Source organism: Micropterus salmoides, unplaced genomic scaffold, assembly GCF_014851395.1.
Source record: "Micropterus salmoides isolate LMB-PRFRI ecotype aquatic unplaced genomic scaffold, ASM1485139v1 Ms_hic_scaffold_19, whole genome shotgun sequence".
Taxonomy (NCBI): domain Eukaryota; kingdom Metazoa; phylum Chordata; class Actinopteri; order Centrarchiformes; family Centrarchidae; genus Micropterus; species Micropterus salmoides.
In genome coordinates, this window is record NW_024041039.1 from 11,372,172 (window position 1) to 11,386,101 (window position 13,930).

The window sequence follows — 13,930 nt, forward strand, 5'->3', positions numbered from 1 at the left end:
TTATGCTCAAATTTTATATCACTCTCATGGATTTGGGGAAACACACGCATTCCCACACCTGACACAGATGTAATATTCCTCTTATCCGACACAATGCTGTGAGCGACTAAATCAAAGTTTGTTGAGGACGGTGAATTTAAAGAAAAGTTACAACGAGGGAGTAGATAAAGGCCTCTAATGTTTTTCTGTCATCACCTTTGCAGATAACCATGTGTGCTTTATGTGTTTGTGTGTGTGCGTGTGTGTGCACGTGCGCGTATATGTGTGTGTATAAATGAGATACTCTGCTCTTTTTAATAACTCAGACATCTGATGTGTCAAAAGACATGCCACTAAAGAGAAACAGTACCACAAGTGTGTGTGTGTGTGAGTGTGTGTGCGCGCGTGTGTATACGCGCCCTTATGTCTCTGCATGTGCACTTCATTATGTGTGTGTGCGATAAGGCTGAGCTGTGGTGTCTAAATCTCGGAGCTCAAAGGTTCCCTTCATCTCAAGCAGGACTCTACAGGTATGTGACTCCCCCCTACCCCTCCTGTCTCCCCTCTCACTCACCCACCCCCCCTGTGGCTCAGCCTGCACCAACAAGGCCAGTATTGTAGCGAGGGTAAAACGATAGCGCTCAGGGACGGGTTCAGCTATGTGGTTACCCAGACAACCTCTCTTACCCCCTTTCCCCACCTTCCCACCTTAATCCCTCCACCACCACCACCCTCCCCCCTGGATCCCTTCACCTCAGTGAGGCTGCATACATCCATTCATTTTTGGGGGGGGTGATTTTCTATGAGGAAAAAAAAGGAGAGAAAGAGAGGAACGAAAGGTGTGTTTTATCTGGCCCGCTTGAATGCAGAGGGGCACGGAGGTTGAACAGGACAAAGCCAGTCACATAGAGACAGAGAGGTCAGTGAGGACAGAAGTTCTTCTTCCACAAAGATATATGAGCTGGTTTTGTTGCATGTTGAGATATCAACTGTTTGGAAAATAAAAACTCCCCATAGTGGTGTTTTTCTGACTTGTAGCCATGTAAATGAAAGAACACACAGATATTAGAGGTCATCTCCTTGTTGTTGGTTTTGGAGTGTAATTTTAAAATAAAAAATGTAAACACATATTGCACTGTGGTCTTGTGATTTTGCTCTTTTGAATTTAGCATCCTTCTTTGTGTTTGTGTCTAACTGTGAGTTTGTGTTCAGTGTGACTGACTGACTAAAGGTGTTATTTGACGCTTAAAAGCAAGAAACTACCATATATGGTTTCTGGAAAGGAATACATTCAAACCTACTATGAACCATTGTAGCTGTGTGTGCCAGTCTCTCTTACTGCTTTGTGTGTGTGTGTGTGTGTGTGTGTGTGTGTGTGTGTGTGTCCTACCTTGTGTGTGTGTCTCTGGTTCACTGTTTCGTGGACTGCTGCGGAGTCGTCTCTCTGGCTTCTTCCCTCCTGGACTGCTGTTTCCGCCCCCGGACCCCACTGACCCAAGTAATGGGGCGTGTGATTTGTTGCTGCGTCACAAACAAAATTGCAACGACACTTAATGTTAGTTACAGGAGAGAAATTATATAAAGAGAGCCAAAACTTGGAAATATCAATCCATATTTGTGACCAGGAAGATTTTGGACCGCAGTGAATGAGCACTTGAGTTGTTATTGAGGTTTGAAAACAAATAACAACTAGGGATGCACCAATCCAACTTTTTATAGCCTGATATCAATACATCAACTCAAAGTATCTTGTTATTATTTTGTGTTGTTTTTTTATATACAATGCTGGGCACTTAAAGCTGAGTCAGCTGAATTAATCTAACTGATAGCAGAAACACTGTATTTTATCATGACATTGACAAAGAAACTATTTTCCTGAGTACTATTTAATGTGGATCAGTCAATTCATGGCTGATACTCGACGCTTAATCGCCTAGTCAAGTGAGTATTAGCAATGACAGTGTTCTGGCAGATCAGAGCATCCACAATAACAACCACATCAATGTGTGTAATTGGTGTGGAAAGTTAAATGTGTCCAAAACAATGACATTTTCGGAGGGGGAAATTAACAACTCAAATAACTTAAAGAATACTGGAGTATTCTTCAAACAGTTCATCATTTAACCTGTGAAAAAGACAATCAATCCTCCAGTCAAAGCTGATCTCAGAGGGCCACAGAAGCAGTATGGTCACCTGTATCCATTGTGTGCTGGCCCCAGGCTGCCCTTATAGAGAGTGGAGGGTGGGGAGTTAAGTCGGTTCTGTCGCTCTAGTTGTCTCTGTTCCTTAATCTTTTTGGGCTGTGGCTTACTGTACGTCTCCTCTCTGCCTATGTAGTTAGACATCCCATAAACTGGGATGATTTCTGAAGGAGATGAGAAGAGAGGAGATGAGATGAAAGAAGGGAAGAGAATTTATGTCTGACATATTTTTAATCAGATTAATAATTGAATTTTTTATTCCACATTAAACCCCTGATTTTTTGGCAGTGGCATAAAGTCCAGTCAGCATGTCAGTACCTGGATCGCCGTACATGGGGGGAAGGTGGTGCTGGTAGTACTGGTGGGGGGACAGCTCCCCGGGGCTGACAGGGGGGTAGAAAGAGTGAGAGTTGGGGATGAAGTGAGGGTGAGCCAGGTAGGGGGGCAGGTGATGTGTGGGGGAGAGGGCCGGAGAGTAGGAGGGCGGGTAGCATTCTGGAGACTGGGGGGTCACCACCACTCGGCGGACTCCTGTGTTATCCTCCAGCACCTGTGGGATACACATAGAAGAGAAAGGGAGTTTAAGAGACTTAATATGTGTTTCTGGAATTTCACAGTTAACGGTATACTTGGAAATGTTTGACAGCTGTGAGTGTATGAGAAATGTAGACGTTAGTTCCCACAAATCATGTGAGGTTAGTAAACTGCACAGTCTCTGATTGCTTTATACATTGTCAAGTGGAGATCTCCCTGGATAGTACTTGCTCAAAGTGTAATCAGTTTGTATTTTATTATTAAATTTTATTATGGCATTTGGCACATGACATCAAAACTTAATCTGAGTCAAGAGGACAATGTGCAGTTTATCACTTACAGAGGATCAACTCCCTTTGTTGTTTCAACATACGATTTAGGCCATACATAAAGTGCCTCTGGAGCTTAAAGGAACAGTTCATTATTTTGGGAAATACCCTTTTGAAATAGAGAAGAAGATCAATGCCACTCTCATTTCTGTAAATATGAAGCTAGAGCCAGCAGCCGGGATAGCTTAATTTAGCATATAGATTGGGAAAAGGGGTGAAACAGCCTGTCTCTGTCCAGAGGTAATTTTCAGGTTGTTTTATCTGCGCAAGAACCAAGTGAAAAAAATGACAATTTACAGTTTTACATGTGGCGCACTATTTTTTTTTTTGCTGGGAAAAGTAACTTTTTGCTGCAAGTTTGTGATATTTGTTTCCACTTTTTGTGCTAAACTAAGCTAACTGAGATGCTGACGGTAGCTTCATATTTACCAAACAGAAATGAGAGTGGTACAAAATTTCCTTGCCTAACAGTTGGCAAGAAAGCGAATAAGCAAATTATCCAAATTGTCAAACTAGTCCTCTAAAATATATATTCCTTATGTCTATTTTAAGGCTATTTATATAATTTTTATTTTTTTATATAATTCTAAGGTCCCAGAGCACCTGCTCTTACAAAATTTTGCTGTCAATCATTTTGTTAAGAGCAGGTGCCCTGTCTGTCAAATGGTGAATATCTAATAAAGGAATGGATCTCATCATTTATTTAACAACTGAGACACTGTGCTGCTTTGGACCTTTAAGTGGGGAAAACAAGCACCACAATGTTGTCATCAGATGGCATGCTGATTTCAATAACAACAAGTTTCAAAGAACTGCTTAAAAAAGCTTAACATAGATTCCATACATGTATTCTCTTTCACATTCATGGCCTAGGACACAAACACACACGCACACGCACACACACACATTCCAACTATTCAGACACTTTCACAGGCCTGCATTCCAAGCAGAGAGCAAACACACACTCCCTGCTGAGAGGGGAAGTCATCTGCTGGTCCCTAACAACAATAACAACACACACACACAGTGTCACATAACACACACCAAATAACACAACCCTAAAATCCACACACACACACTGAGAGGCCACAGACTCAGCACCAGAATACGACAGACAGAAAGAAAGAAGAGAGTATTAAAGACGGTCAGGAGGGGACGAAGAAGGTAACAGAACTAATCCGATTGAGAAAAACAGAGAGGGGGAGAAGAAGAAGAGGAGGCCCCCTATCTGCCCCCCATCCCCTCCTCTACTGCAGAGGAGAAAAACAGAGTGTTGATAGGAAAGCAAGGACAAAGTCCCTGCTAGAGTACATGTGGATCCAAACTACATGCCCACGCAGCAGTTACTGGCAAGGAGACACACACACACACACACACACACAGACTCCAGATAATTCAAACTGGAAGGGACCTACAAATATGCATGCACATGTGCGCGCACACACACACACACACACAAACCATCACAATGCAGCCATTAGCAAGAACCACTGAGGAAACGCACACACATCCACACACACACAAAATCCATCTGTCAGTGCGCTACTTTTCACCACCACAGTGCTCTTTCTCTATCCATCCCTTCTTCCACCGCTAACCCTACAAAAACTTACCCAACCATTGCCTGTCTCCCCTATCAGGCTTGTTTATGTAAGAGTGACAGTGTTTCCCGCTCACACTTGGCCCCGTTCCTACTAACACACACACCCACACACATGCAAACACAAACACACACCCACTGTAAGCCAATGGCCTGACTTCCATTGGCATATGAACACAATCCCACCACATGCACATGTATTTTTAACGCTATTCTTGTGAGGACAGACCATTGAATCATGTTGATTCATTAACCTTTAACCCCTCCACATCACTAACATGCCAAACCCAACTTTTACCCAATTCAGAATGTCAAACTTCAACATATTTTAAAAAGCAAACAGATAAAATCCTCACTTTGGGAGATTTTTCTCATCTTTCTGTTTTTGTGAGGACATCTGATAAAGAACACACACACGCATACAAGAGACTCAGAAAAACAAATGCCTCCTGACACCCGAAATTCAGCACATTCCTGCTCAGTACTCTGTTGGTGGAGGAGGCTGCCTTGGGTACTATTCTTTCTAAACTACAACAGCCAGGATAAGTGTAATGCCTGGTGCTGTCTTTGTGGTTTGATATGCACAAGATCTCCACAAATACTCTTATATCCACCATATTAATGCTTGCCGTTGTTTAATGATAACCACTTGACCCACGTCTGACAGTTGTTCAACAAAAAAGTTTTAAGTCTATCAGCGAGTCCTCCACAGAAATGTGTAACTTGACATTTTTTGGCTGTAAATACATAACTTTGATTTAATTTTCCTTACAGCATTTCATGAATTTTCCAGAAACAAGCTTCAGTATGTTGAACCAAAGTTGGCTGCTCAATTAGCACCAGTGAACTGGCACCTAATTAAATAATATATTTGCCTTGGAAACAAATCAAATTTTGGAAAAGTTTTTAAATGTTGAACTTGCTTGTTACTAAGAAAAATATGATTTTAAGAGTCAATATAAGATCACATGATTTCATAAGAAGCCTTTTTTTCAGAAAAGAAACCACTAGCTAATTAAATGCAGTCCCACACTCTGTGGTCTCCCTCTGTGCCTAACTGTTATTTTGACTGAAACTCTCCCACACAAACACATGAAGAACATTAAAATAAAAACATGTCTGAGAGTATCAGACTGAGGAAAAACACATCTAAACACAAACTTACCTGTGAGATGTATCCTGGGGGTACGTGGATGGGGGGGATTGACCCATTTGGGGACATCATGGGAACCTCAGCAGGACCTGCATGGGAGAAGAATTATTTATTTAACCAGGCAGCTCATGCTAAAGTAAATTCTCATTTACAATCAACAGGGACACAAACACAGCCACACACACTGAAGGGCAAGCCAGTGTAAAGTGTGACACAGATTACACTTTATGTTAAAATGCCCCTCATTCAAATGGATCAGCCTGTTTAAATTAAAAGGTTCAACTTAAGGTTTGTATTATATAGGTTGTATTACTGTAAAGTAAACTATCAATGTATTGAATGAAAAATTATTATCCAAGATCAGTGTCCTAAAAGTAATCAACCAATTGGAAGACTTTTTCCCATAAAATCTTCCGGCATGACACAAAAAAGTATACAAACATAACTGTAAATGATTGCAAACAGACTTGAAGCTTTTGGAGATGATGATGTCTGCACTCAACAGTAGCGTCATGATGGATAGATGTACAACACATGGGTGTACCATGACCGCTCACTAAAAGAGAAAATCTAATGGAACTAGCAGAAGATTATGTTGACTTTTCCACTAGCTACACCCCACCCCCCGCCAAATCTCCATCTCTCTCTTCCTCCATCTTTCTGAGATGGAGGTCTGCGGCTGGTAAAGTCATTCAGACCCCAGTGGGACAGCTGGAGGCAGACCTGGCCTCAGAATAAATCACGCTGCACACACATATAGACACAGAGGTCCCACATGTATGATACTAATAGTTTCTGTCCATGTTTACACATGTCAAGTTTCAGTTGAATATTTTAAACCTGGTCTCCTTTAAAGGGTGATTTCACCCAGTTATTAATATTTTACTGTTTTATTACATACCTCTAGAGGAATAATTGAGAAAACATTTTTTTTTCCCTTTTGTAGTTTAGGTGAACTGACCCTTTAGCTCCTGTTTTCATCCCTCCTTTGCTCTTTTCTCCTTCCACCCTTCTTCCTTTTCATCATGTCTGCCTTTCTTCAACAGATTTCCCTCTGTGACCCCTCTTGTGTCTCACTATTCTTCCCTCTATCACTCTCTATACCCTCCCTCTTACTCACTTCATCCTGCATTTTCTTTCCATCTTTTTCCTCTCCTTTCCCCTCTTCCTCCACCCCTCCACCCCATTTTCAGGAATGACTCCTGCATGATCCTCCCTCTTTCGCTACCTTCACCTATTACTCACATCCTTCACTCCCTCTTTTTAAATCAAATATTACTCACTTCATCCTTTCCTCCCTTTCTGACTTAGTTCTTTCTTATTTCCCTCAGTCATTCTCTCCCTTATTTTCTTGCCTCTTTCTTCTCCCCTCTTTCCTTCCACCCCTCCATCTCTCACCCACCTTCCTGACCTCTCATCAGCCAAACAAACAGGTAACAGTACAGTAAACACACACTCACGCCTAAGCATGCTCAAACACAACCTCAGCAAAGCCTGCAGTGTATGCTAGTGTGTGCATGGCGAGTAGGTCACAGGTATGAAGAGACAGACCTCTTTCAGTCCTGTCTGCCTCCCTACCATGGAGACTAGGAGTGGATATGAAAGTCTTCATTGAGTGAAAGGTCACAGCATGGGGAGAACACACACACACACACACACACACACACACACACACACACACACACACACACACACAAAGAGCTTCTCTAGACCTATTTCCATCAATGCTCATAGCACACTTTCCCTCTTGCTCACACAAGGTCCCAAATACACTTTCTCTCTGTGTCTCACTCGCCCTCTCTCAGACACACACACACACATATATACACACACACACTCTCTTGACAAACAGACGTGTGTTTGGACAGTCTCTGCTGCCTCTGTGCTCTTCACTCAGCAAACAGCAGAATTCCTCTGCTCACACACACACACACAGTGAATATTCCTATCCTTGGCCCCTAAGACTGGACCTAGCAGGCCCAACTACCCCCCAACGCCTCCCCAAAATACAAGACACTTTTTGTCCTGCTACCCATCACAGACACACACACACACACACACACACACACACACACACACACACAGCTGTATAGTATTAGACTGTTGGCCATTTAGAAAAGCTCAGGATAATTAAACAGTTGAACATGTGTATGTGAGTGGTTGGTATTGTATCCGTGTGTGTGTCCACATGCACGTAAAAGTGAGTGTGTTCCATGACCGACATTGTAGTAACGTCATTTTCTAGTCTTGCCTCCAGCTTTGCCCTTTAAGCACCGCAAACAGAGTCCCGACTTCCTCTGCCTAATCCTGCTGGAATCCCAGACAACGAAGCTAACACACTCCTCTCCCCTTTGCCCGCCCCCATTTTCCATCTGTTGCTTCTTCCGCTTCCGAGTGCCGGAGAGCTCAGGTCAGAGATCAGTTATGAGGTCATATCCTGCATGTGACATCACTGCGTTACCTGAGCAACAGGGGCATTCGCGTGAGACACATCTAGGCGGTACTTGGCCAAATGAGGAATAGTTCATTTTATAGTCCTATTTAAAGTTGATAACTTGGTAAGCAAAAAGAAATGAGACTGTAGTCAAGATTATTAGCAGGTCAGTATTTATCATAATTACAGTAGGACTACATATCCCATAAACCAGTGGTTCTCAAACTTCTTCACATCAAAGACCCCTAATTGGATACAAATTAGACCACGTACCCCTGTAAGAGTTTGTCCCAGGGTCCCCAATCCCAATCTAATAGGATTTTTGTTTTTAGATGATTTATTTATTAGAGAAAGTGCGTGAAAACCATTACCGCAATAACCGTACATTCTGTTATACCCTACTTTGAGAACCACTGCCATAAGCCCTGATGTCTCTAGTCTCAAACTGTCACCTACAGCTCGTATCCTCCGATACACTGAATGCATTCCTCGAAAAAAACACACAAACAAAGGATAAGAGTTTGGGCAGGGTGATCATTTAATATTATCATTATATCATATCTGCTGAATGACAACTAACAAATTGAAATAAAAACAAAATGAGTTATTAAAGGTTTTGTTTTACACATTTCAAGAGTTATTTTGGATGTAAAAACATTTTCACTCTCACTTCTTTTATCTGTTTAGTAACAGCACACGTGTTTAGGTTGTTCAATACTACATCTATGTCTTAGCATCCCCATTGCAAGGAACACTGAAATAAAAGGTCTTATGGTCTGCGGTCAGATGTGCATTCATTTTGGGGTCAGTGACATGTGCACATATTTGTTTGAGAGCTGCTGTCTTGAGCAACCAAGAAGACCACAGGCATGATGACAAACTACTATAACAAAGATAGACAAAGCACAACCATGACACACAGGGGGAAGACCAGAGAGAAAGACGGACAGGTGTTGAATGTGAAAACAATGTAGACATGAGGAGAAAGAGCCAACAAGTCAACAAGTCAAAACCAAAAACACAAAAATCCAAAGGAAAAAACATTTTGTGGGAAAGGTGAATGTAGGGCAACAATGAACCCAAGTTTAATGTCAAAGAAAAAGAGAACCGCACCGTCATGCTGAACACACACACACACACACACACAAAAATAAAAATAAAAGAAACACAAACTTGTGATTTTGTCCAGATGCCTGTATATAGATTCACACACATACACAGAGAGAGATGATGCAACATTTCATCAGATGTTTCACATGATGCAGCTGTCAAAGACAGCTGCGACTGGGCCCCCAAAGCACAATACACACACAAACACAGAAAGAGTTCTGGTCTCATACATGCATATTACTTACATCCGTAATAATGCACACTACATAAACATACCCATCTATCGATCAACAGTGCTGACAGTCAGTGTGATTATTGAGGACTGTGCTTATACGTTTGTGTTCAGTCCATCAGATTGAAGCAGTATTCAGGTTTAGAAAAAAGTGAAACACTTTCTCTCTTCCCCTTCAATTCAGATCTGCACATGTGGTTACCACATTGAAAGGAAACACAGACCCTCTTGGGAAAGCGTGTGTGTGTGTGTTTGTGTGTATTGGTATCAAACCAAAGGAGCCTGTTTGTGAGCTGACCTACATACAAAACAACTAGAATCTGATGGATTTTCCAAAAACACACCAACAAAAAAAACATGGCATTACAAAATAGACAGATTTAATAAAAGCATTTACCTTTAATCTACAACACATACACACAGTGACACACACAATCTTTGTATAACCTATCAGAGCCCCATGGAGACAGCTGTCTGGTCTAGATGAGTATTTTGTATGTGTTTGTGTCTGCATCTGTGTGTGTGCGCGCGCGCGTGCGTGCGCGTGTGTGCGCGTGTGTGTCTGGGTCAGTTGTGATGTGGCATTGCCTGGAAGTTATGTAAGCATCAGCAGGGTAATGTTATCTGTCCTTGGAGCTCCAAGAGCAAGACACTCCCACGACAGCTTCCTCTACTGCTTGGCCAATATACACACACACACACACACACAACCACACACAACCACACACACACACACACACACACACACACACAGATACACACAACCACACACACACTGTAGAGTATGGTCTATTGTCATATCTAAGATATAAATATAAAACAATCCCCCATAGATCTTTTAGTCAACTGATATGGCTACTAGAAGCTCTGGGAAAGAAAAGGAGACACAGAAAGATAAAGACAAAATAGAGCATGATGGCAAATGTAGTGAAAAAGAGAGAGAACATAAAAAAGAGAGATGGAGGAGGGGATTGCCTGCAGTTGCAGGAAATGTGGGAGACAACTTTAAAATAGCCCAGTGTGCTGTATATACACATCCCGAATTGGTGTGAAGCATGTGATCCTACATGCACATACACAGACACACACACATACACAAACACACACACTGGAGAGCCCTTCAGTCCATCTCCGGTGAGTCAAGTCCGGCGGACATCTTTGTCGTGGGCAGGGTGAGGCTCAGTTATGAAGGAGGAAGTCAGGACTTCCTGCGCTGCCCTGCCCTCAGTAACAACACTAACACTCCGCTAAGTGACGCAAAAACTAGCACATGCATACACAGACATGCACAAATGCACAAACAGCTGATGTGCTGATATGTATGTAATAAACATCAATACACATGTGCATAAAGAAACCCACTTCTGATCCTGACTCTGTGTTCTGTGCAAGTCTGTAATTTGAGCCGGCTGCAGATTTGCTGTGGAATGTAAATCATAAGCTGGAAAGTTTCTACGTCGGAACACTGGGTCTTACTGTATGTGCACAGTGTGTGTGTGTGTGTGTGTGTGTGTGTGTGCTTACACAGGTATGTGTAAGCACATTCCACAGGACGAATGAGCCCCTCGACTTTTATTGTCCAAGCTCAAAGCTGCATAACAGTGTCTTACGCCAGCTGATGAAACTATCAATGCCATGATGACTTCATCAACATCTGACATCAGCATTTTAAAGAGCTTAAAAAGAAACAATCGCTTCGGGGCTTGTAAAACCAGTGTTGTATTTTACTAGCCCACTGGCTTGGGCTCATTAAATTAAGCATGCTCTCCTCCATATAGATTATGAAAAACAAAAGTATTAAGCTTTTTGAAACAACAGTGAAGACAACTTTCTACCCTTGCTTGTGCAAAATCGTCCTTCCAAGCCAAATGATGGTAGAGAGGTTTGCTGCCAAACAGAACTGCCTGACTTGTGCACTAAAGTCTTCCGTTCCATCTCTGGTTGTTTGCCCAGAGGTAGTAGCAGTGGTTGTGATCCTCGTCCCTGGCTGGTGAGGGGATTCCAGTTCTACTGTAACCTCCTTCTGCTCCTTCAGCTTCTCTGCTGTCTTGACATCCAGTCAATAAAAGTGACATTTTGTCAACTAAAGTTTAAAGTTTCCAGTAACATTATATTTCTGTGGTATCCATCATTTCAAAACAACAGGTGCCATTTTATGTTGGTGGACACATGTTTGGGGAAAGAAAGTCATAAATCTAAATAGGTTTTAAAATATTTGAAGTACTTGTGTGGTGCTTGATTTATATTCCAAGTCAAACATGTTTCCTCCAATATGGAGCAGCAAGTCTCTCCAGGTCTGCAATGGTCTCCAGGTGTTCCTCAAAACTTTGAGAAACTTTGGAATCTTTTAAACTTTAAACTTAAATTTATTCTAACTAAGCTTTATTTATCCAGGTTAGACTCAATGAGCTCAAGTATGTTTTGTTTTGTTTTTTTTTTACAAGGGAGAACTGGCCAAGACAGCAGCAGCGCTTTAAGTGTTTAACATTCAATAGCCCCAAAGCAGTGAAAAACATGTGCAAGTTATTATAAATCAAAAACTCCTCTTGTTTCTTTTTTTTGTGAATTTTTAAAATGATTTAATCCCAAATGGAGAGTTGTGTTCCCAAATATGTTTTTTTTTTCTAGAAAATTAGTGAATCATAACACATTAGGATCATCATTACTAAGACACACAACACCCAGGTTATAAAATTATTGAAAGATCCTAAGGGACCGATAATCTTCTCAAGAGGTTTCTCTTTTGGTGAGAATGGATTCTACAAATCATTTTCTTCCTCTAAATGACTACGTCCCCTAGATTTTATTATTTAGGAAAAAATAATCGAAACGTTATATTTCGTAGAATATTATGTTAACAGCTACATCTTATCCTCTCCTGATCACTGTGTAAACAGTCCTTACGTAGTCAAGCCTAGATCTGTTTAACGTCTAGCATGCCTGGGTGCCAGCCCATACCTCCACCCAGCCCAAATCTCTCTCTGGTCCTCCTCCCCCACCTAAAGGAGGGGTGCTGTCAGCCGACCTACTTCTGCTGCTGGGTCTGCTCCAGAGGAGAGCAACGTAATGTCTGGAGGGACACTGAGCCGAGCCATGCTTTGTTCTCAAGATCTTAACTTGCACAAACGCACACACCTTCGCAGACATACACACACACACACACAATCACATAGAGACAGATGTACGTGGCCCACATACACTAAGACTAGCAAATTTCAAAACAGCAGAGCAGATTAACACCTGGGCATAAACTGTTCAAGATGTCACGCTGACATGGACACAGAGACACACACAGTTGTTCATACACACTTGACATGTAAAACACACTGACATTCGAATAGTTTACACTGACAGAAATCACAGTCACCTTGGCACAAACAACATAATACAAATAATAAGACACAAACAGACAGATAATACAGTTACAGATTCAGACACAACAACTCTGCACACACACACACGCGCGCACACGTGCAAACACACTACCAGTTAGCTCTTTTCCAGAATTATCCCATGGCTATTCTCGGGCTTGCAGATATAATTGTTTTGGGACTGGTAACCATGCAACACACACTGCATGGAGTGGAGCAACATACTCCACTTATCACTCGTTCCACTCGTGCACGCACGCATGCATGCCGACACCTCGCAGACCCCTGACATACATGTGCAAGCATGCACGTGCACACGTAAATACACACAATCCAGACACTGATGACTCACTGTATCCATCCGCTAATCAACTCTACATGTCTAGAAGGACTGAGCGAGTGAGAGAAAAAGAGAGAGCAAAGAAGTGCAACAGCTGTTGGTGTGTAAACAAACCCAGAACCTAATAATCATCAATTCTTTCTTGCACTCTCTTGAAGCCTCAAGAAACACCTTCTTAAACCTTGACAGACTGTAGAAAAAGTAATGCTTTTACTGATTTTTTCCATTCTGTGCACAACTCGCTTTGTTTGTACCCAGTTGAACTCCTCTCCCTCTCTTCTCCTCTCATGTCCTCCCCTCACTTTCCTCCTTTTATCTCTCTACATGTTAATGTGGGGCATTCCTGTTGTATGAGTCACAGTCTGAACAGCACTGAGTTTGTGTCCACCACAAAGAGCAGAGAAAGTGAGTGTAGGGAGAAAGAGAGGAAGAGAAGAGAAGTCGTGTGAATGTGGAAAGAAAGAAGGCAAGACTGGAAGTCCTAGATTAGCAGGGACTTTCCCCCACTCCCCGACTCTGAATTCCACTGTTTGTGTGTATGTCTTTACAAGAGTGTGCGCATGAGTGTGCACGTCCCATTGCTGCAGGGTGATCAGACAAGCAAGGAAGAGTAGATATTGTAAGGATTGTGTGTATACTTTAGAGGG

General features: G+C 42.1%; 1 protein-coding gene across 1 annotated transcript in view; it reads right to left on the reverse strand.

Annotated features, from left to right (window-relative positions):
* The window catches only part of fndc3ba (fibronectin type III domain containing 3Ba), a 95,708-nt gene that overhangs the window by 49,187 nt on the left and 32,591 nt on the right, over window positions 1–13,930 (reverse strand). Inside the window, 4 exon segments of the mRNA XM_038729194.1 lie at window positions 1,370–1,500; window positions 2,173–2,344; window positions 2,499–2,730; window positions 5,809–5,885. Coding sequence (XP_038585122.1) covers window positions 1,370–1,500; window positions 2,173–2,344; window positions 2,499–2,730; window positions 5,809–5,885 — 612 coding nt within the window.